The sequence below is a fragment of the Callorhinus ursinus genome, unplaced genomic scaffold, assembly GCF_003265705.2.
Source record: "Callorhinus ursinus isolate GAN/ISIS: 27379988/994484 unplaced genomic scaffold, GSC_fseal_2.0 scaffold9, whole genome shotgun sequence".
NCBI lineage: Eukaryota > Metazoa > Chordata > Mammalia > Carnivora > Otariidae > Callorhinus > Callorhinus ursinus.
In genome coordinates, this window is record NW_027397071.1 from 36,104,560 (window position 1) to 36,130,181 (window position 25,622).

Sequence of the window (25,622 nt, forward strand, 5' to 3'; positions counted from 1 at the left end):
TACCCTTATTCTGCACTCTGAAACCCTAAGCCCCCCACAAGGTGAGGACTCCATACTGGCAAGGAATGTCCCATTTTCGGGAGCCAGGGCTCAGCCTACCTGTAGGCCCTTGGTTCTTTATGGAACTGTATTAGTAAATAAAAGAACGCTGTGTCCTGGAATTTAGGCTCCAGGAAGTACTCCTAAGACTCCTGCAATTGTGGATGCTCTCTCCGGTGGGACATTCCATGGGCCTCTGCCTTGTTGTGGCCACGCAGCCCAAGGTTGGAGGGCAGCACCCCCGGACGCTGCTGCCTGGGGGCAAAGTGATCCCTCAAAGGGTCAGCCAGAGTGCTGGGGTGGCCCAGAGGCAGGGGACTAGGTCAGGGGGGCGTAGAGGAACCGGCGGGCGGCGGATGTGACCGGCACACTGAGGACTTGACCCTCACGCTGACACAAAAGAGGCCGGGAAGTGTCCGGAGGAAGCGGCGCGTCATGGGGGCCGGAGCCGGGACCCTGGCGCGGCCGCCCAGCTGCGTCCCGGGTACACGGCCCGCACCGCCAGCCGCACTCCCGCCACCGCCAGCTCCGCGGCCGCCGCCAATGAGACTCCTCCCGCTCCTAGGTGAGTGCGCGGCGGGCGCGGGCGCGGTGGGGCCGCTCGCTTGCAGGGCATGGGATTGCTCCGAGGTGGTACTCGCCTCCCCAGGGCAGGAGGCCAGGTTTCTGAGAACTGACGCAGGACTTCTCAGGATGTTTTTCTCCTTGGCCTTTCAACTCTGGAATTCGATATGCACGGCCCAGGGACTAAGTCACCTTTTTATTCCCGAACACAAAGCCTCCGAAGTCCCCAAAGGCTCAGACTGTGCCCCCCCCTTTTTTTTCTGATCGCCCCTCAAGGAATTTGGGAAAGCCAAACCAATAACACCTGTGGGAGGTTTCCTGGCATTTTAAGGGGACTGCCAGCCCAGACTTTGGGTTCGTTTAAAATACCATTTTGAGGATGTTGTGCAGAAAGATAAATCACATCTTTGAAGCTGAATTAATTCTGGTTTAGACAGTTTGGACAGCCCTATGCGAGGCTGGGATTTAGAATCGAATGTTTAACAATCTCTGGTTACCAGATAAGGACAATGTATCTCAGATGAGTGTTTTTGCAAACAATTAACTTGGCATGATTCCTGACCGTCCATCCTCAAGCAGGCTTGTCTTGAGAAGACCCCGGACAACACTCTAAAAAAGGATCGGCCCAGGCTTTTCCTCATCTTTTCCTAACAGCCCACAGAATACCATTTCCAACTTTGTTTTCAGTAACTCTGAAACAAAGTCTTGTTCTCTTTTATGCTTCATTTTGTTGGTTGTGTCTGTATGGTGTTGGTTTCCGAAAGATCAATCTTTGACCAATATACTGAGTTTATCTTAAATTCCCCTAATGGGAGAAGATGTAGCATAAATTTCATGATGCGAAAGGCAGAATTTAAAAAGAACATTGGAATACAGGAAAAAAAAAAAAAACAGTAATTACATTTGTCCTCCTGGATGTTATGATATGTTGCTCTTCATCTTAGAATTATACCGATTTGAATTTGAAAAGACCCAAACAATCAATTCATCTTGACTTCTTCACAGAATCTTTCCCAGAGGAGGCAAATTGCTTTACAATCACGCAGTTCCCTTTAAAAAGATCTCACCTCAGAGTGAAGAGGCCATCTAGGAATGGTGTTTTCTTTATAGAGCTGGGTTGTTTACTACATTATAGCTTTGTTGAGATTTACTTGATAAACACAGATTGAAGAAAGTGCTAATCTTTTTGCCTACTTGTTCTTGTGCTGTTATTTAGCTAAATACTCCCTTGGGAAATTCTCATAATCCATTTATCTAGATGGAAAGAAAGAAGGGTTTTTGTGTTTATTGTAGTCTAACTCAACAATGTGAGGGGGGATCTTTTTCTTTTCTTTTTTTTTTGAAAAAGTATATTTCTCTGTTTTCCTTAGTGGGTTTTTCCACTTTGCTGAATTCTTCCTACACTCAAAATTGCACCAAGACACCTTGCCTTCCAAATGCAAAATGTGAAATACGGAATGGAGTTGAAGCCTGTTACTGTAACATGGGATTTTCAGGAAATGGTGTCACAATTTGTGAAGGTAAACAATCTTTATTGTTTTCCTCTTTTGGATTTTTTTGAAAGAGTAAATTCTGATGTGATTGCTTCTCCCTTGTCCAGAAATTAAGTGTTTTACATTCAACTATTTGATTCCATGCTACTGATTAAAAAAAAAAAAACTTAATTAACTCAACAGTAAGTTTGAACTTCCCACTTAAAATTTTATACTTAACTATTGATTTTTGAAGAGCATGTATATCTTATTTTTGTGTAACTATTAAAGACTGTCCTTGAACTTAAGCTGGAAAACTAAATTGCAGAGAGCAGAGTCAATACTTTTGGGAACAGAAGAACAGAGAGTTCATGAAGTCCGGGCTAACTGCTATGTGTTGCCTTCAGGTACCTTCTTTAGTATTTGACTTCCTAAATTTGAGGACAATATTAAGAGATTCGAGGGTTTTGCTTGTATACCCTGCATGACACCCTGGAGAGAGAGACAGAAAAAGAATTTTGAAAACATATTCTTTTCCGAAAAAGTAGATCTCATTTATAGAACTTGAGGCTACAATCCAGAGCAGTAACAGTGGAAACGGTCCTGGCAGGGTTCAGTTCTGCCCAGTGATTTGATAAACAGAACCGTATCTGATAATCATACTTCAGTGATTTCTTATCTGTGGTTTCCACCACCACTCTTCCTCTTCCCTCAAGCTTCACTCTGTCCTGATTCTCTCTTTCATTTTTAGTAGACTCTAGTTTTAACTGGGTCAATGGAAAAACATTCTGTGTAGCAGAGAGAGAGAGGAGGAAAAAAAAAAAGAAAGAAAACAGTTCCAAGTCATATAAATTAGTTTTAAAATATAATTAAATGACAAGTTCAAATGAGAACTGTGTGGTTTTATACTCCTAAATGTATTTAAGATAACATGGACTTTTTCTAATTAAGCCAGGATGTTGTACATTGTTAATATGGCATGTGTTTGCTTATAGCGTAAACAAGTTGTATCTCGTGATCTTTGATAGGCTCTTAAAAAGGATTAAATATGCAGTACATAGTAAGACCAAACCTCATCATAATTAGTTTAATGTTTAAAAAATGTAGAGCACAGCTAACAGTTGCTAATGGTGCATTAGATCAGGCGCTTCTCCTTGTACATACAGCCGGGATTTGCAATATACTACTCTACAAGCATTACAAAATTCTTTCTATAAATAATCTTAGATTTTTATTGTGTACTTAATTGAATGGCATTATGGCAAGTTGATAGTCGAGTGACCTTCAAAGCATTGCATCAAACATATTAGTGTGCTTTTCCGCTAATCATTACAAATTGTACCATAATACTTCTAAAATGGTGTTGCCTTTTTGTTATTTAGATACTTTTCAACTGTCATGATTACCGTCATTAACATCAATAATTTTTCACAATTTGGACCTTCAGCAGCTAACCAGATTATAATCATCTTTTTAATGATTTTTTTTTTTTAAACACATCTCCCATTATCCAGTGCACTTGTTTTTTTCCCCTGCTGCCTAAGTCAATAGTCAGCTGAAGGGCAGAAAATACTTTCTGTTGAAAAAAAGAAAATACTTCAAGATCTTTTGGTCTGTGATTTCTTCTCACACAGAACACAATTTGTAATGGCACTTTCTTTTTTTCTTTTCAAGTTCTTTTTAACTTAAACCCCTTATTTAAAGAATGTTATAAATTCACTTGTTTTAATATTCACTGTATGAGGCTTATAATGTCCTCTTAAAACTGTTCAAACAGTGGTTTCCACCTTTTTCATCTTTTATTAATTCACTGATAGGCTTTTGACATTTTTCTCCATAAGTATATTTAATATGCTTTTTAGAGTTAAAACATTGTGTTCTCAGCTGCTGACTAGTCTAGGTTATATATTGGGTTTGAAGAGTCTTGGCTCTCTTCATCTCTAATGAGATTTCCCACTTTTCCTACCTTTCTCTAAAATTGGTATTAGGTCAGTAATAACTGGAGAGCAGTTTTGTTACAGAGGATGCCTACTTCTTGAGGAATAAAAGTTGATTTATTTTTTATCTCATTACTGTCATCTTCCTCATCTCCGTCAAATTTGGCTCCCTCAGAAACCCGCCAGATAAATGCTATGGTAATAACCAGACCTCACTAAATGTACTCTGTTCCAAGAGCTAGTTTTGAACAAGTCATTTAGAATTTGGATAACCTGGTCCCATAGAAACAAGTTTTAATAGTAGTGACTTTATTTCATTATTGTCATCATCATCATCATCACCCTCATATCAGGACAGCTAATATCTACCATGCACTGAGTCTAAGATATCAATTAGCACAGCTCCTTCATCTATTATTATTCTCACATTATCTGTAAAGACATAGAGTCTTAGAAAGCCCAAGTAAGTATCACAAATGATGCAACAAATAGGTGATAGAGCCAAGATTTGAGCCAAAGGCTGTTTCCAGAGTCTGTACTCGACTCACTATGTTTGACCATAAGACCTCTGCCTAGCAGATATTGCTATGCCCCTGAATTAAAGTATAAATAAGAAATTGGCCTTGCTTTCCAGGATATCTAGGGACAGCTACAGAACGATATTAACAACTTGATGCAGTGTTATAAAATGTATAAATACAGGTAAATTTGAGATGTGTAACCAACTGCAGGGCAACTTGCCAAGTGGAGGTGATATTTAGGCTGAGAATTGAAGAATATAAAGGATTGATTAAGATTGACAAAGTGACAAAGTCAGGCAGAATGAATCAGCAATAACAAAGGCCCAGAAGTTGAACATGTGTGGTGTGTTTGAAGGAGCCCCGAGTATTTCATGCTGGATATGTATCACGGGGTATATTAGCTGGGGGGTCATTGGGAATTGAGTTAGGATGTCAAGATACGGACTGTATTCTCTTAATAAAGAAGAGCCATTGGCAAGTATTACGTAGCTGAGTTACATGACAAATTGTGTGTCTTAGAAAGATGACCCCATTAGGTAGAATAAGAATAAATGAACAGGGGTCAACCTAACCTATAAAAACATTGTACTTTGTATAATTCATTATAGTTTATGTCACTTCTATCCAAGATATCTTAATTTTCTTAATAATCTTTTGAAGTAAAAAGTATGGATGCTGTCTTTTATTTACAAACACCATTTTGACTGGTTATAACTAGCTCTGTTGAGCTCCCCCTTATAGCTTTTTGCATGTGACAGGAGCAGGACTATGAAGGTGTAAGTGAGTTTCCGTTCCCCAAGGCCAAGGTGACAAAGCCAGGACTCAAACCCTCAGGATCTCAACCTTCTCCACAATACCAAAAATGTCACTATATGATGAACCACCTGACTATAATTAGTGTACTGCTGGTTTTTAAACCAAATTGGTAAAACAGTACCATCTTAACAGGAATGTACGTATTATTTTCAACAACTTTCCTGAGGTGTTAACAGGAATTTATTTACACACTTATCTTTATGCTGACAATGAGGGTATTTTAAGACAGAAGACAGAGAAGTGTTTGTGTAGAAATTTGGGGGTACATTTAAAGACTTCTGAAATTGTTGATGAGATTTTCCTAAAATTTAGGTTATTTTAGTCTTTTAGACATATATTATTGCAGTTATACCTTATGCTTCTCAGCACAGTGTTGGTTACTCTCTGGGGCACAGTTATAAATCTAGAGAGGGAGACGTCTCAAGTCCCCTGGGTAATTAGGAAAGTTTTAAAAAGGGGAAGGGAGGTTGGAAGAATTGAAAGGATCTTTATGTACATATGAAACATAATATTGCTTGAGTTGAAATAAACTGAGCTGGGAGAGGTGAGAAGCAAGAACAAGGGGAAGGGTGCAGTACAGTGTGGGTGTGAGAGTGGGCTGAAGACATAGACTCTCTCTCTCTACTCTCATCCAAGCTCATTAAGTGGTGCTGGGTTTTGGGAAGTTTCATGGATTCAGAATGGGCAGGCGAAAAACAGTTGCCCCAGGCGAGGCCAGGAAAGGCCAGGAAAGCTGTAATTGACAGCTTGTATGCATGTATAAAAATCTTTCATAGTTTGGGACATGCCTCATATGAACAACATCATAAGCACTTTATAAGAAATAATGAAGTCTCAGTGCCTGCACTCAGGGAGACATACTCTGCACTTAAAAAACAGTTTTTCATCATTACCCAATAACCATATATATGCCTGTAAAATTCGACTGGAAGGATATCATAATAAACTAGAGAGCATTGTGACACTGGTAAATGCAGAGAGAACAATGTCACAATAGCTATCTAAGAGTTACGAAGAAGAAATAGTCTATGGGTTCGGAATATGGGAGAAATACTGATTAAAATAATCCACTAGCATGATTCTGCCCAGGTTACAGGATAAGCACTAAGGACATGCAATTTTTTCCCATAACAGTTTGTTTTTTAGTAATAAAGAGGATGCTCATCAAAATGGGCACACCAAAAGTCATCAGAACAAATGCAAAGCATACAAAATGAGTGTGCGTGTGTGTGTGTATGTCATGTATCATCAGTTAACACAGTTAGATATACTATCTAAACTATGTCTTACAAAAAATAACTGCAGTTTTAAATATTTAACAAAATGACAATGTGGTAATTTCCATAATAGAAATGGGATCAGCAAAACTTAAATGATACAAGTCATTCTTTCCTTCTTTTAAAAATAGAATAATAGCTTAAGGGAAGTTTTTATAACGGTTTCTTCTTTTATTTTTCTCTTCCTATATGTTGAAGGAATTTGTCATCTTATGGAATGGATATTTTTGAGGAAATCCCACCTAATTATTATGGTAGAGTTTGTTCTCTTTACTGTGTAACCTCTCTTGTCAACAAACGAAAGAGGTCATACCTCTAGTACAAGGAAAAGGATTTCTGGAATTTGCAAAGGTATTTTATTTATTTGGAGGAAGTTCATGGAAATCATGCATCCTGGAATGTAAGCCTTGGGTTAACTTAGACTGTCATTTCTTAGATTGGTTACATTTTCCATTCAGTACAACAAATCCCAAGGAAATATGTACCCCACTTTAAACAAATCTGGTACATGATTACCTAGAAGCACATCAGAGTTCATACTTTTTCAAGTTTGTGTCAGTATTCATTTACCTAAGAAGATATTTGGAGTATGCAAAAATGCATTTGTTTTCCAAAAAAATTTGCTTCCTCAAGAATTTTTACTAGCATATCATGTATGAAGGAAGATGAAACTGTAATGTTATTTACCTTTCTTCCATCTAGCACCTGCAGTTGTTCAAATATTCTTTATTTTTTTGTGTTTTTTTTAAGATTTTATTTATTTATTTGACAGAGAGAGACACAGAGAGAGAGGGAACACAAGCAGGGGGAGTGGGAGAGGGAGAAGCAGGCTTCCTGCCAAGCAGGGGGACCCGGGGCTCGGACTCGATCCCAGGATGCTGGGATCATGACCTGAGCCGAAGGCAGATGCTTAACGACTGAGTCACCCAGGCGCCCCTCAGATATTCTTTAAATATTACTTAAAAATCAGGAGCCACCTCCTTCTGAGGATTGCAATAAGAAGGAGAGAAAGAGGGAGTGGAAGGGAAATGAAGGCAGGCACAAATAAAAGAAAATGCTCGTCCCACTTGCTACTTGTGTCATTTGAGTTTTGCTGATCAGCTGCATAGGTTTTTGTTGTTGTTGTTGTTGTTTTAAGATTTTATTTATTCACAGAGAGAAAGAGAAAGAAAACATGCTTGCAAGCAAGGGTTGGTGGGGTGGACAGAGGGAGAGAGAGAATCTCAAACCGACTCCCTGCTCAGTGCAGAGCCAGATCCGCGGGGCTTGATCTCACAATCCTGAGGTCAGGACAGCAGCGAAACCAAGAGTCCGATGCTCCATCTACTGAGCCACCCAGGCACTTCAATCAGCTGCAGTTTTATAACTGAAAACTTACCTGATCTGACTTGACAATGTCATTTTTGCAGACTGTTTCAGAATCATTTTTTTAAATCCTCCTGTTTCATGTTTATCATACATGATAATTATAAGAATTAATGAGATAACAAAGTAAGAAATAATTTGGGATCTTAAAGGGAGGCTTAATATGAACGTATGATTTTAGGTTTCCCCAAGTAATCTGTAACGAATATCATGAAAAGTTTTCTTCATGTAAAAGTCTCATTTATTTTTAATCATTTTTAAATCAGTATTATCTAGGTGGATTCATTGCATATTTAGAATCAGAGTACTATCAGCATAGAGAATTAAAAATAAACACATCGCTTTTGAGTTCTAATTTCAACAATCAAAAAGAATTGTTCAAAATTCTGTGTTAAATCAATTCTAAATAAGACTTACCATCAGATTTCACAATATTAGAGTGCTGGTTTTTTTCTAAGTGAAGACCACCATTTTTGGTTTTGACTTCAGGCTAAAACATCAGTTCATAAAGTGTGTGTGTGTATATATATATATATATATATGTATGTTTTTGTATATATATGTATATATATACACATATATAAGCCATATAATGTGTGCTGATGATAAGGCATCAATAAAAAATGGATATTGTTTTCTAGAATTAGTTTTTGTCTTGTATGCAAAGTGAACATGGCAGCTGTACCATCTTATACTTTCTGTTCAGCCATATCTTTAGGAGCTGCTAGGAAATTAAAATTAAATGGAAATTGTGCTCTAATGTGGAATTTTCATACATTTTAATCCTCTCTTGCTTTTCAAGAAAAATACTGGTAGAAATAAAAGCAAAAGAATAATAAAGCACCTCCAGTACCACAAAGTCAGTCACTGAGTCCCAATTTTTCTGCTGTGTTTATTCTACCTCTGATCTTTTGTCAATATTTTAAGATTGCAAACTTTTTGTTGCAAAATTGAGGATATTTCCTTTGTTCTGGGATAGCCCCATTTTCATAGGACTTCATACTCGCTTATTTCAGAAGCAAATTATCCAGTCTCCTGCTTACCACTTTTCCATTATTTCTCTTCTTCCTTATTTAGTCTTCTTTCATGCTTAAAAAAGTAACTTTCATGTTTACAGTTTATTCACAAAAAGAGTAATAATATTGATGTTGATTTTAGTGCCTTCTGTGAGCTACACACTCTAAGCACTTTACATGAATTTATAAATTTAATCTTCATAACAACTCTCTGAAATAAGGGTTAGCTAGTATTATCCTCATTTTATAGATTAACTAATTTTCCAGCGAAAACACATTCAAACTATTGCTTTGTATAATTCTCAAACTACTCTGTGAAGTAAGTCTGCAAATAAGGAAACTGAATCTCACTGAGACAAAAATGAATTATTTCGGTTGTAGCCCCCCCACCTTGAACCTGCTTTTTTCCCACTACCTTATCGAAGCAATTGATTAAAAAGAAAAAAGTATGAGGTATATATGCTTAAAATACCTTAGGAGTAAGTGCAGGGAAGGTAAAACAATTTATAAGTTTCAATATCTTGATGAAACTCATAGACAGATACAATTGTTGAACTCCTGTTCATCCACCTCCTTAAAGCCCAGCGTACTTACGATAAAACCAGTGACACGGGGGCAAGGGAGTTGGGCATGAGAACTCCATAAATTCAGAGTGAACTTCTCAAAGCCGAAGCCAGTGCTACAAAAGCAGGTAGTCCAGTGTACACAGAGAAGGCTTTCCATGAAAATGGCAGATTTACGTGTGGTGATATCCTATTTCCTTCCCAGAAAGAGAGTGGCAGTCTAGGTGACGGGTTTAGACATTATTTCCCAAAGGTTGTGCTGACTGGGCTCTTTAGTCTCCATTGGTGTTTAATCCCAAATAAAGCCAAGAAAAATATTCTCAAAGGAAACTGGCATCTGCCTGGAAGGAATGCGTGAGAGTAAAAATTGATGTTAGTTTTCTGCCTACTCCCCATTTATGCTACCTGGAGGAACGCCTGGACATTGTTCTCTCCCCTCCCCCCCATACAGGGAATTCCGAAGTCTCTTGCCCTAAAGAGATTGTAATGGCTGGCCGGCAGAACCTCGGCCAAGCTACCTGTGATAATCAACATTGTTCTTTAATTAAAAACATGAGGGTCATGCAAGGATAAGCAGTCATTGGAGAAAAGCCAATAATACAAACACAAAGATGAATAAATAGAACAATTGGCCTGGAAAATGATACTTCTAGGAAGGAAAAAAAAGAGGTTGAAGGGAAAAGTCTAGCTTGTATCTTCAAAGTGATTCTGGAAAAGTTTGCATTCAAACAAACAAGACAACTAAAATAAGCTTCTGTGTACAAAAGAACTATCATACCACAAAATACTTTCTTCTTCGATATATCTCAAAACCTCTTTGCTGCTCAATTCCTCGTACCTTTTTTCTCCTCTTGTTCCTCTCATTTTGTAGCAAGAGGCATCAAGACAATAAGCTGGTAAGGCTGTCAGTAATGCAAACCAATGCTTACAAATCACCAGAAGATTGAGACTAAAGTCTCCATGCCTGGGTTTCCTCTCCCACCAGGATGATCACACGTGGAATAGGGAAGTTAAAAATATGAAATTTATTAACACATCAGGACTCCTTCATCAAGATATTCTGAGCTGATCAGCTCAGCATTGTCACCCTTTTTGTGATGCAGTTTCACCCTTTTGTCATCTTTTCCTTCATCTGTGCCAAGACCTCTCCCAAATTCTTTCCATGCTTTATCTCAAAAGTGAAACAAGGGAGCTAATGTGTTTTCCAATCCTAATCACGTGATTTATCTATGGTTTTCACATTATAATGTCATTAATATGGAGCCCATAACAGTGTCCCCACGTTGTCTGTTTTTCCAAGTGATTTCCTGAATTTACTGGCTAATACTTTCGATGGTTCCTGCCAGGCACACCTAATGTGTTTTTCTCCGCCGATAAAATATAGTTATCATTTGATCAATATTATTCCCAAATTGAGTTGATAATATACAGTAGAAGGGCTGAAAAATAATATCCAATGACCTGCAGAACTAAAAAGCTCAGATGAAAAATATGAGAACAAAACTAAGAAACAGGCCTAGACACGGAGAACCTGATATCCATTTAATAGAAATCTTACTGAAGAAAGGATCAGACAAGATTTAGCAGAGGAAATAATAAAAGATCTGACAATTTCCCAGAGCTTAAGAAAGACATGAATCTTCAATTAAAAGAGCTCTCTAATTCCCTCTTCTACTAAAGATGTTTGTACCTTCACTTCTCAGCTTATGCTCGAAGAATACCTATTGATTGATTCCCTGCTATAAAAGGGGAATATAGTTTACTTCATAACCTGTCACTTTTATTTATACATTCAAGTGTTTATTCCCTTTATGCCCTTAAATAATAATGGGATATACTGACTGCCTTACTATCAGGCTGCTCTCTTCCTGGAGCCTAGGGTGAAAACCTATTCAAATCGTAGGGACAGAGTGAGAGAAAGGACATTGGGTGGCTGTTGTTATCAGGAGAGTGAATGATGCCTACAAACATAGATGCCCACCGCAGGAAACATTTTTGTCAATCCTTTGAGCCTCGTTTCTGCATTCATCTACTTTCATTTAACCTCTGCTTCATTTAATTCCTTTTCCGAGACTAAGGAAGGGAGGGGGAGTGTATTTTAGAGATTCTGTGATATTAATTATCATCTTAAAAATAATTTCCAAACAAAGTCTTATTTTTCAAGTTCCCATTATTAGATGCATCCCTTATATCCTTATATTCCAGTAGCAAAGACCCAGCCCTCTAAATTGGAGCCTTCCTAGTATGCCATGCCCTAGTAACTAGATTCTCTGATAGAAATTCTAATATTGCTGTGCCAGGGTCTCCAAACTTGTTATAAATATTCTAGTCCTGTTCAACTTGGATTCTCATGATAAGTCACAACGTGCATCTGAGCCTGTTTCTCTGCGAAATGAGCAGATTTCACTAGGAGCACTATTGATGTCTCTTCTGGTTTTAAAAAGGAAGACATGTGAGCCATGTACTTAAATTGTAGTTAATTTTCAGTTCAGTCAATTTGGGGGTAAATAGCCTGGATTTGGGGCTTTATTTGAAACCTGAAAGTGAAACAGGTATAGATTTTGGTCTCTTGCCTCTAAACTCAACACATTTTTCATTGTACCACTCTGCTTCTTTTTTAACTCTGATCTCTGGGACTGGCATGACCAATGCCAACAATGCTTTCATCTACTCCTTCTGCTCACTTCCCTCCTACTCATGACCAGGACACATCCTGATACTCTTTCCTGCTGAGCCAGGATGGGACCTCAAAGTTCTTCTCTGAGAAGGCAGATGCTACAAATGAACAGGTCGGCGCACAGATGAAACTTTTTTTCCATGTTTTCTCTGGTGGCTTCCACCCTTGGAAGGAATTCTGGACCAATCTTCCATGAGCCCCCCTTTATTGCAGTGCTGAAAAATAAGCTATTAAATATAATGTAATCAGCAAGATCAGTACTGTATCAGAGTCATTTGAACCATTAAAAATGAACAAGAAGGCTATAAAATCTTGATTTGTATATTTGCTTTCCTATTGGAGAGGTTTAGTTACTGTTATATGCTCTTGAGAGAAATCCCTTTGAATAAGATGGTGTACACATCCATTTTGTGGGGAAGAGGGTTGTGATTCACGTGCTTTTATGATCACCATTTAACTGACATCTGGAACAAAAGGCTACAAGTGGAACTTATCCTTGTGTTGCAGTTCCAAAAGAACATTGATGATTGTGTGTTTATGAATATGTGATGAGCCAGGAATGGTGAGAATGAAAGTGACCAGAGGGCCACTCCTCTCAGCTGGAAACCTGGAGCCAAATGTCTCCCTTCTGAGGGTTACCTGTATTTACAGGCATCAATATGGCTTTGTGTCAGCTCAGTTAATGGGACAGGGTAATCAATGATGGGTGCACTCAGGGGAGAAATTGGGCACTTTCCATGTTGGAAATATGAGCTGAGACTCATTGTGTAAGAGACACAGTACATGTTGCTCTCTTTGCAAGGTTTCCTCATGTCTATTAAGAATAATTGCTTATTTTTTCATGTTCTGTTTATAATTTCATTTTATTTTTGCATTAATACATAACGTGAGTAAGTTTGGATGGGGTCTATCTGCTTTTCAGTAGTCCCTGGGGGAATCCCAACAAGATTGGCTGTTTGGGGATAGTGACTAATTCTTATTCTTGATTGTATCCTTGGAAACCACCCACATTCCTTGGATCCAATCTATAAAATATTATGGATTGTTTTTCAGTGGCTATTCTGACAGGTTGGTGCACTATTTTTGTTGTTCCTTGCCTGTGCTGAATGTATTAAGATATCACAGATGATATTTCTACCTGCACGAATCAGCACTCAGATTTGGCTGAATTTTATACACTGTAAAAGGCCAGTATAGCAAGATTACCCTGGGTATGATCCCCTCACCAATTTTGCTATAAATATTTTGCTATAAATAATGAGACTCCATTATAGCCAGATGGAAAATTTGCATGGATGATCAGTGAGCATCATAAACTTCATATACTTTTTCCCATACTATCTTTGTTTTCCTACTCAAAGACTGAATACTCATTAACGTCTTTATTGCTCTTTTAAGCATTTTCATGAATTAGGAAGTAGCATGTGCTAAGGCAAAGTCAGTTGCAATATTGGCACTAATCCGTTGTGATGGTCCCCTAGTTTTAGGCCCCCTGGTCTTCATCTATAGAGTCCCAGGAGTTATGTTGACTATGGTATTTCCTTTTGCATCTTATGTATCCAAAATGCCTTTTTCACAAAAATCTTAGAAAGTGTGAAATTATTGGCACTTTAAAAATGCTATTTTTACTTTTAATCATATTAGTACTTTGATAATTCTTTAATTGCAAAGAGGCATTTTAGTCTATGTGTTATTAAAAACACCTGTCTCAAATTTATTGCTCCTTCTAATGAAGTCCTTTTTAAATACAACTTTACATGATACTGTATTTATTTTTAGCTAAATATTTAAGACGAGGTTTTACCTTTCTTGCATTAATGTGTACAAAGTGAAGGACTATTGTTTCATTTTGTTTTTTATCAAGCTCTAAATTTGATTAAAGTAGAATAAATGATCACATGAAATGGGAAGAAATAAAATACTCTTATTTTCTATAATTTTAAATCATTTCATTAGAATTTTGATACTTCTAAAATATAAAGGTTATGAAGAAAATATTGTCTCCATCTACAAAAATGTTTTAATAAAAAAAATTTACTTTAACCCTTCCCAAGAGTTACTCACTTCCTTGCTCTAGGAAAGATTCTTTTTTTTTTTTTCTAGGAAAGATTCTTTTCATTCCGTTTAGCAGTGCTGAAATCAACTAAAAAGATTACATGTTTAGGAGGCTGTGGGGAAAATGATTTGAACAACTCTAAATGTATTATCTCAGATAATTTTCTATTTCCTGTCTGCTTAAGATACAATTTCATATCCTGTGTTTTTCAACCATCAAACATTATCTTGGTCCCAAGGATCTGAATTTACAATAGATTTGTATAATTTGTTAGTCAGCTGTAGGAGAGAACACCACTGTGGAATATATACAGCATTTATATAAATGTCTCAGACATTTGCAATGTTAAAAAACATAGAACACAACGTATTTATCTGGCATGAAAATTGTAATTTCCTGAATATTAAGATATTAAGGCAAGGCTATTGAAGTATTTCAGTTCCTTTAACTAGTTTGGTCCATTGCCATTGAATATAGATAAAAGGTACTAACACTTAAATTACTATAGTTTCATGTGTAGTTGTGAGGATGGTGAGAATGAGGACATTAGGAGAAAAAAAAAGATTCAGCTTAAGAAATTGGAATATAGAGAAAGAATTTCAACACCCAAATGTAACAGATGATGGTATTTTATATTCAAGTCAAAGAGTTTTCATTAAAAATGTGATTATCTTGAGTGTCATTGGTCAGACAAGCTCAATTCCTAGCTCAGGTCCCTTTATGTGGCTTAACTGCGGAGTGCTGCTGTTTTCTATATTAACATGATTTTCCCCACAATTTTATGTTTAGATCATTTATTTCTATTACCAAGAAGTCTGGTTAGTATACGGTTTGGGAGATTCTCTTTATAATTGTTTAAAAGTTCCCAAATAAATTGCTGGAAGATAGAATGTCAGAACTGTTCAAACCTAGTACTTGCTTTAAGAAGGAAATTAACACTTTGGTCCTTTATTTGCCATGGAAAGAGATAATGACGTTCTCTAGGAAGATTAGAATCTAAGCAAACATTGTAGGCTATATATAGCATACAAAGCCTTGTGCCATTTGTGAAAATGCTATCAGGGAGAAAACCCAATGACTGAGTTTCTGTACTGTATTTTTTAGGTACACAGATTTAATTTAGAGATTATGGTTTGAAAATAAAATTTACTGTATGAGTGTTTTGGGGTGATAAGAAATTCATTTTGTGACCTTGCTACACATTAATTGAAATTTTTGGCCATGTGTCTTGACTAGATTTAAGAAACCACACATACGTGGAACCAAATTATTCCTTCACATTGAACTGGCAAATTAATCACTTTGTTACCCATATAAGGAAGAAACTACTTTTTTTCTAGTGTGGTGTCTGAATAATCTGCCCGTATTGCATAACAAGTGGATTTTATGTAACTGGCATTATATTTAGTTGGTTTACTATATTGAAGGTGGAGCGCTTTAAGTTATTTAAGAGTGATATTTATAAATTAAATACAGTAATTTATATTTCCTAATATTTTAAAGGCTATATTTATAAAATCAAAAATAAGAAAGCATGTGCACAGGAACCCATTAAAATATAAATATAGGTTGTTATTGATATTATTCACAAATTTTAGAATGTAGTTTTTAAGAAGTTAAAATAGGATGGAGGTAATTACCGTATCAGTGTCTTTTATGTGTCTTAAATAACAGCTTACTTATAACAAGTATTGACTCAGAGTGTGCTCACACAGGAAAAAATGGATTGCAGACAAGAGTTAAAACAGATTGTGCAATATGGTAAACCTTCCCAAAAGAATACCCAAATACATTATCTCCATGAGATTCTTTAAACTGAACTAAGCAGATCACTTATCTACACAGAATTATCCAGCCAAGGGGACGTCTCTACTTTATTTCTCTATGGTGGATATAACATAAGAACCAAAATTTGGGTCATGTTTATTCAGTACCTCCATGCTGTTGGCCCTCTGCTAAACAAGAATACATCCTAAGTCTTAAATAATTTACTATTCAAAATATAATTAAGTTGTGTTTAACATTTAGAACTTGAGGGAAGAAATGTGCTGATCTTTGTGCATTTTTGAGGAATCAAAGTTAACATATACAGACGATGAAATCAGTTTTGATGAGATTAAACAGAGGCGGAGGTGGTTCTAATGCTTGTTTGATAGCTTTGTATTTATGGCAATTTTTTGATATTTTGAAATAAAAGAATTGTATATCCTTTGTGTCAGAAAGGTTCTCATGCCTCATTTCCTGGTGCCATATGGAGGATAAGTTCTGAAGATAATACCTGGACCTGTATAAACACAGAAACCTATTGAGAATACTAAAAGAAAAACTACAACAAATCTCTGCTGTATATGCAATGCAGGAAGGCAAGCAGATGCTTGATTATAGTGTTATGTTTGTTCAACTAATGTTATGTTCATTGCTGCAGTTTCATAATGGAATACCATGTGGAGAAGAATGGTTTTTTAAATGTGCTTTGGACTTTGAATTTCAGTTTATTAGTAGACAACTATGTCAGAAAATTTTCAGTAGGGGCATTAATTGTTGTTTTAGAGTCAATGATCTCTTTATACTTATGCTTTGAAAAAAATTAGATGGTTGCTTTAAGAATAAATAAGTATAGTATAAGTATTTAAGCAAGGCTTTAGATTATAACCCGTAGTACAATTTCATTATTATGATAAAAAAAACTTAAGTCTTGCTAATTACTGATGATACAGTTTTAACAAACGATTACAGTGATTCATAAATTGTGATCTAAGGACTTATTACTACTAATGCCTTAATATTTGTAGATCGATTCCTCTATTAATGGAAAAGAAATTATCCTTATAACAACACTTGAAATTGAATGGAAGTATGATACATTCAGAGAGTAGAATTTAAAATAAAATTTTGACATATGGTAAGGATTCAAAACTAGGATATCAAGTACAGATAATAAATATAGAAAGGGAATGGCTATAATTTATTTTGAAGTTGGTTTCAGAAGATGAAACATTATAATGGAGACCTACTTTCAAAAACATGGGCCTCAATTTTTTAGGTTCAGACACCACTGACGATTTCAACCAAGACTACTCAAAAGTAGAATTATGGCTTATTATGGGCAGCAGGGCTGTGAAAGAAGGGGAGCCCTCTGAAGAAGCCCTCCGGTGGCCTAAATCCTGGTTCTGTCATTTAGACGCTATCAAATTTGGACCAGTTTCTACATCTTCACCATATAAGTAGTTTTATCAACGTCAAAATACTTTTTGAGGATTATAGAAGGTGATACAAATACAGCCCTTAGTTATGGCGCTGGCCGTATAGAAAGACCTCCGAAAGTGATACCTGTGATTAATACAAAGCTGTCAGTCACTTTCTGCCAAATTGTTTTTGGTAGGTCCATTCTCTTTCTACTTTCCCAAACTATTCAGGAAACCAGATTAAGATCACCTAGGCGGCTAGGTTCTGTGCTGACGTTACACATAAAATAACAAAACGCTCTTCTGCTTTTCTCAGACTCTGTGAACAGCGACACAGGTGTGCACTTCAGCACATATCTTCAATAAGGGCATATTAATCCCTACTTGTTAACAGTTTATTAATCCTTAATTTATATCTTAGGCTTGCTTTGTCTTTGGCTGAAGAAAAACATAAAAAAAAAACCCACACACACACCCCAATAAAGGAAATTATTTTTAAATGTTTAGCTTTGGAGGCATGGTACCTAATAACTGATATAAAGTATAGAAAGAAACATTTAAAAGTATGAATTCTCAGTAAAGTTTACTTTGTTTACCATGACTATTTATCGTTATTGATTAATAAATATATTAATATCCACCACATTTTTTACTGCTTGAAAACAGTAGGGTTTACATAAAAATGTGAACAAATCTATTATCAAATTCTATATCTCACAATTTCTAGCTAAAATTAGCTATTTCAAAGTATATGAAGATAGACACAGAAAAATAGCTGATAGATATTTCTATATATGTAGTTGCTTTGAAATATTATGCAATTTTTAAAAAGACTTGCAGGATACTTTGTTATAACCTTATTAGAATAGAGAGGTATATATCTATTATGTATATGTGTGTACATATATAATAACATATATAATAAGATCACCAAATATGTAATAAGATCATTAAATATAATAAGATTTATTTTTCATTGAATAAGATCATTCTGAGAAAAATACAAGGAAAGTAATATTGCAGAGTAGAAGGATTGAATATTTGGCACAACTTTGTTTCAAAGGTACGAATTTGGTGTCTTACCTTTCAACATAATCTCCAAGTAGATTCTTAAATTCTGAGGGAAATCACAGATCCATAGAGAAACCTCACAGGACAGTACTTACCAGGATTTTCAGTACCTGGGAGAAGTGATGTGTGTTCACTGACAGGAACTGGTTGAGAGGAATGATTGGAATTACTCTATCATGATTCTTCTCTTCCATGGTTGTCCAAGCATTCATCAGTGTAATATATCTCATCCTGAATAAGGATAGATTTGAATGGAAATATGTCAAGACATCTTTATAAAAGTTCTATATTTCTGAATTACAGCTTAACTTATGTCAACCCAAGATGACCAAATATTTATTCATTGCATTTGAACCCTCTGTAAGGAGAAATACAAATTCAATCAGAGAAAGACATGTATCATATGACCTCACTGATAATGAGGAATTCTTAATCTCAGGAAACAAACTGAGGGTTGCTGGAGTGGTGGGGGGTGGGAGGGAATGTGGTGGCTGGGTGATAGACATTGGGGAGGGTATGTGCTATGGTGAGCGTTGTGAATTGTGTAAGACTGATGAATCACAGACCTGTACCTCTGAAACAAATAATACATTATATGTTAAAAAAAAAAAAAAGAAGAAGAAGAAGATAGCAGGAAGGAAAAATGAAGGGGGGGAAATTGGAGGGGGAGACGAACCATGAGAGACTATGGACTCTGAGAAACAGAGGGTTCTAGAGGGGAGGGAGGTGGGGGGATGGGTTAGCCTGGTGATGGGTATTAAAGAGGGTACGTACAGAATGGAACACTGGGTGTTATACGCAAACAATGAATCATGGAACACTACATCAAAAACTAATGATGTAATGTATGGTGATTAACAGAACATAATAAAAAAAACAAATTCAATTGATTAAGAATGAAAAGAATCCTTTTGAAACTTAATCTCAACTAAATTTTTTTTTTAAATGTCAAAACGGACTTCTTAGCACTTGATCAGTGGTGAAAATTCCCAATAGGCTCTCCTAAGTCTAAATTTACTCCTCTCACTTTTTTTAAACCTGTCATTTCAAAATTATTATCAAGGAGCTGATGGTCAATATTACTTTTTTAAAAATGTCCTGAAATTGAGTGTTTAAATCCTTGATATAATAACATTTGTTTGTTTTCCATTTTATAATTTGGCAAGAAAGTACTAGGTTATATCTTAAATTTCTTCACTTTTAAATTTGTTACTTTTAATTCTAATCATTTTGCAACTTTCATTCTAATTTGTCAACATTCCTGAATTACAGACATCAAAAAAAATACAGTTGCCATTTATAAAGCTATTTTAAATGATATGATAAATAGTACCTAACAATAAATCTAAATCTAAAATTCCATTTGATAAGTATACTTTTAATAGAGCAGTAAGACTGAATCAAATTGGATGTTCTTTTGTATAATTTACTATTCATTAATTCATGCATTCATTCACTCAAAATATACAGTTGAGCACCTCTGATTTATTAGACACCTTTTAGGGTTAACTAAACCGGTGAGCAAGCATATGTGATGCTCATGAATTCTAGAAGGATAAAGAAACATTAAAAACAAGATTATATGAATGATTACTTAATCATTTGACCTGAGTGATCATGGAAACTCCATAAGGAGACAATGTCTAACTAAGCTGAGGGTTGAGCTGGGAATTAGCTTGATGCAGTATGTGCTTGAGGATGGGAATGAGAGTAGGAATGATCATTGCATGCACTTATGAAAGCTGTAATAAATGATAAAAAGATGCAAATGCCAAGAGTAAAAATAAGTTACAAGTTAGTAAAGTGCTGGAATTATAGAAAATGTATCTAAAAAGTCGGTCAGTGTCCATATGGAGTAGGGTCCTGATGTTATCCATAGAAAAAGTTGGATTCTATTTTTAGATACTTGCATTTCTGAAGATCACATTAATTTTGACAAAGGAAATGGATTGGAAGCCAGCAAAGTGTGGAATGCAGGCTCATGAGGTAGGGCTATTGTATTGGTTGGGAGACGGAACATTGGCTTAGTCAAGATTAATGACAAAAAAATTGGAAGAATGCAGGAGTCATATGTACAATGTAGAGATATACAGGTCTTAATGATGAATTGGATGCTCTCAGTGAAAGAGAGGTGTGAAGGAAATCTCTTAGATTTGTAGTATGAACAGTTGGGTAGATGTAGATGAATTTGATGATAAAAGGAAATATGTATGGAGAAAAGTGATTAGTTCTGCTTTGGACACGGTATGACTGACATGCTATTCATATACCTAAGTGCAGACAATAGTACATATTGGTCTGAAACTTAGAAAAGTCTTAAATAGAAAATTTTTGGAGTCCTTAGCAGAATGTTGGTTTTAATGGAAGCCATGGAAACAAATATGATTACCTATAGAGACAGAAGACAGATCATAGAATGAAAATAAAGAGGAAATAAGCATTAGTCCTAAGAGATTCAAATCTTTAATCAGACAGGAAATAAAAATTGGCATAGAGTATTTAGAAATATGGCCTTAAAGGTAGAGAGAGCTTGTGTGTTACCCTTAATGCTAAGGGAATGGGTATTTCAGGAGAGAGGGAGTTCACAATTTCAAATGCTACTGAGAGGCCCAGTGAAAGTTGAAAAACACCCAGTAACTCTTTTAATATAGACATCAGTGATGACATTAGCAAGAACCACTTTGGTGAAATTTTGGTGAGTGAATCCAATCTAGAATGGGCTGAGCAGTGCGAGAAGTAAAGACATTATTTTAGGTAGTTTGGCTATGAAGGTAAACGGAGAGGCCAATATGGAAATTGACCAAATGTAAAGGTTATTGGAAAGAATTGAGTAGAGAAAAAGTAGAAGATGAAAGAAAAGACTACAAGAAAGAGTAGCTTCAATTAAGACAAAAATGGATGGAATCTCAAGCTCAGGAAAGGGACCCCCCCCCCCAGTCTTAGAGCAGGGAATTGAGCAGGAGAAGATTCTACCTTACTTGTAGGCACAGGCAAAGGTTTGGCATGTAGAGCATCCTAACATGTTATTTTGAATTCTTCAGTGGTAGGGAGAAAAGAGTGAAAAAACTGGTGGTTTGTCTAGGAAAATGACAGGAGTCTTGCAATATTGAAAAGGGTAGCAACAGAGAAATTATCCGTATAAAATAACCAAGCAGTATTTGCCAGTGCCTAGGGCAGCATGCCAGATGATAGTTCCAGGGATGCCATGTTTCCTATGTTCTCCCGTAGATAATTATCATCATTTCTGTCTTAATCAGTCTAAGCTGCTATAACAAATATCATAGAGTGGGTGGATTATAAACAACAAACATTTCTGTCACGCAGTTCTAAAGGATGGGAAGTCCGAGGTCAAGGTGCCCGCAAACTAGGTGTCTAACGGGAACACTTCTCTTTGTACCCTCACAGGGCAGAGAGGGAACACTCTAGCCCCTTCATCCTCTTAAAAGGGCACTAATCCCATTAATTAGGGTTCCACCCTCACAACCTAATTACCTCTCAAAAACCCTACCTTCCCACTGGGGACTAGAGCTTTAACATATACATTTTGTGGGGACATAAATATTCAATCCATAGTAGTATCCCTAATCAACACTGCTTGAACATTGCCTTAGAATTGTCTCAGAACAGTGTATTATGCAGTTAAGTACCAAATAACTGGAACTGGCAGGGAATGAATCCCATTTAGATCGATGAGAGTGAATTTTATTTTTTTTCGGATCCTGCAATTATGCTGTAAATTAGAATTTTGCAGACTGAACATCCAATATATGTACATTCTTTAATTATATTTACACTACTATACATTATGAAAGACCCCAAAATGGAATTGTAAAAAGGAAAAGATATAAATAAATGAAGAAATGTTAATATTTTTCCTGTGTATCAATGGATCATTTTGTACACATTTTGGGGTGCATTTCCCCCATGGTAATTTGGAAACAGCTGGTACTGATGAGGTCCTCTTTGACAAGTATACCATGGCAGCCTGTCATATGTATACTGTGTGGCTGTCTCAAATCATGCATGCAAAGTATAATTATTGTGCTTTCTATTTAGATATTGAGATGTGTAGTTACTTTTAACTAATGTTCTTGGTGGTGAAAAAAATTCATCTGAAATTGAAAATTTACTATTAAAAATAGCACTGACAGCTCCTTCCAAATGTAATTTTAAATGATACCATCGTGCCATAATTTATCTAATTTTGTTTCATGACACATGTATTGAGATTAAAGTTCCTTCAAAGCATCTTATTGCTACAGAACACCTCCCTTATGGTCAAATTCATTTTTAGACTCTTTATCCAATCTCTCTGCCAAGATACATTTTTTTCCACTCTCGACAATCTTTTGAGGTGTTAACTTAGATTGTTTGCAGTCATTTTGAATAGGACACCAGCTGCTTTTAGTTATGATGAGTCAACAACTTGGAAAATATTTGAATTTGAGTAGAAACATAGTTTGCATTTGGATCTCAATTTTATTAGTTGCAAAATATTATTTTATCTCTCTTTTGAAAGTTTGAATGAGAGGAAAAAATAATGCGTACTGCTTTTTAAAAAATTAACATTTTTGTTGTAGATTTCATTGCCAAAAAACAAAGTCAATTAGTCATTATTCTGCTGTATAAAAACTTAAATGTGAATTATATTTTTCATATATTGCTTAAGTTTTGCCTTTCATATATTCCACAATCTAAGAGGATGTTCTTATGTGTAATTTTTATCTTTTGTCTTCATTTAGATATGAAATGAGAGATTATATAATAGCTATCAACAAATCTGAAATTACCATTGCAGGAAGTATATTGTGTTAGTTGTGCAAAACAACTAAAAAGTCAAAATTAAGATACTGTTGTTAAATTTATCAAATAAGGAATAAACTGTACTATTTTATTAATATTTGTTTATAAGTATTATTTTAGAGTAACATTTTTATTTTTTATGTGTGGTATATACTCATAATAAAAATCCCAAGCCATTTGAAAAGCACGAATGACAAAGCAAAGCATCACTCAAATCTCCATACCCCAGCTTTTGTGTATTTAATGAACATTATTCTGTGCATATTTTATAGGCACCTGTAAAAGGATATTATAGATAAGGGAAATAGTTGATAAATTAGATAGATGGATACATAGATATGTAGACATGATAGATTATTATAACAGTAAGATTATTATTTTACTGAAAGCTGCCCACTCTCATTTTACTGGTAGTTAACAGAAGAAAAAGAACTTGAAATGAAACTGAAAGAATTGCTGATTGCAGATTTCTATTTTTAGGCACAAGAGAAAAACTTTAAAGGAACTGTAAAGAAAAAATGTATAAATAGAATCAGAGTGCTGAGAAAATTTTTTAACCATCCATTTCAATTTCAGGCAGTACTGATTTGCTTGTTGCTATAAAAGATGAACCGCCATCATAGTAACACTTCTTCTCCCTTCCCTTCCCTTTTTACCTTTTTTTTTTTTGCTTATACTATTTTTACTTTGTCAAAGCTCATACTATTGATATTCTGTTCTACCACAATTCCGATGGAAGTTTAGTCTTGATTTTACATTTAAAAGTTTTTAGTGCTTCCCTTGAGTAATTTTCATTATTGATTCTCTATTTCTGGGGATTTAAAAATATCTCTAATTAGGCGAGTTTTATCATTGAAGATGCTTTTTCAAGAAGGGTTTCTGGCCCCAGCGTTTCCAGTGCTCCTCTACATTTGAAAGTGTCTAACAGCTCCTTTTAGACTTGAAAATTCTGCATGAACATACTATTTTTAAGTTAAACTGTCTTTTCATTAGAACTCTGTACACCACTTTCTGTGGCTTTTGATCCTGACTGTTGGCATGCCAAAGATTCAGGCTCCCCTGTTACCTCGCATAGATGACATGCCTTTCCTGCCTCAATAGCTACATTCAAAATTTATTCAGATGGTCCTAGCAGACATTTTCCTTTTCTGTTTCTTTTCTTTTAGTAGTATCCTTAATTTTTAGCTTGCATAATTAACAAGCCAAAATATAAGAACTTATATATTTCAACACCAGTCACCCATCTCTTGTCTGAATCGTTTTTATAGTCCAGTATTTTAGTTGGGTATTATTTTTGTTCCTCATATTAGTCATTCTTATTTTGCAGTGAAAGTAGTAATACTAGAAACAGTAGGAGCTATAACATGCGTACTTTGTGCCAGGAACTGTTTTAGGGTATTGGCTTATACTAACTCATATAATCACCCTAATACCCGTCTTTCAGATGTGGAAACTGATATATTGCCAGGCATCGGCCAGCTAATGCCCCTTAAAACAGGGGCAGCCCAGCTCCAAAAAACATGGTCTAAACCACTAGTGTACTGTCTCTTTAAGTGCACTGTTTATGTAGTAATGTTGTCTGAGATTTATCTGGTTATTTATCCGTCTCTTTTTCACCATTCTTTCCTGTCTACCATTCCTGACTTCTGGGGTCAATATTCTTTGCCCTGAGGTTCACTGTTGATGGTATATTTTACAGTGTATATTTATCTGCAGATTTTTTTTCTTGTTCTTTAATTTATGTAACATTCTGAGTTAGCAGATAATTTTCCCTAAGATCTTTGAAGGTATATGATGTATTACTTTGTAGTTGTCACTGTTTAAAAAGTCTGTTGTCATCCATCTTTGTAGGTTATCTATCTTTTCTGTATAGCTGTATGTATTAGTTAGCTTGGACTTCAAGAACAAAATACTATAGACTGGGTGGCTTAAGCACAGGAATTTATTTTCTCATAGTTTTGGAGGCTAGAAATCAGAGGTCAGGGTGTCAGCATGGTCAAGTTCTGGTGACAACTGTCTTCCTGACTTGAAGAGAGTCACCTTCTTGCTTTGTCCTTACACGGCAGAAAGAGAGAGAGACAGCAAGCTTTATGATGTCTCTTCTTAGAGGGCACTGATCCCATCAGACCAGAAGCCCACCCTCATGACCTCATCTAACCCTAATAACTCCCAAGAGGCCCATCTCCAGATATCATCCCATTAGAGTTAGGACTTCAACATATGAATTTTGTGGGATGCAAACATTTAATCCATAACACTG

General features: G+C 35.9%; 1 protein-coding gene across 4 annotated transcripts in view; it reads left to right on the forward strand.

Moving 5' to 3' along the window:
• The first annotated feature begins 441 nt into the window (after window positions 1–441).
• Window positions 442–25,622, forward strand: part of ADGRL4 (adhesion G protein-coupled receptor L4) — a 113,287-nt gene continuing 88,106 nt past the window's right edge. The window contains exons 1-2 of one of the 4 annotated variants that reach the window (XR_012379393.1): window positions 442–604; window positions 1,974–2,123. Coding sequence is in view for 2 of the 4 variants with exons in the window: in XM_073896448.1 (XP_073752549.1) it covers window positions 475–604; window positions 1,974–2,123 (280 nt within the window). In the remaining 2 variants the exon portion in view is untranslated. The remainder of the gene's footprint in view (window positions 605–1,973; window positions 2,124–25,622) is intronic. The other 3 variants (XR_012379394.1, XM_073896448.1, XM_025872028.2) reach the window with 3 other exon arrangements.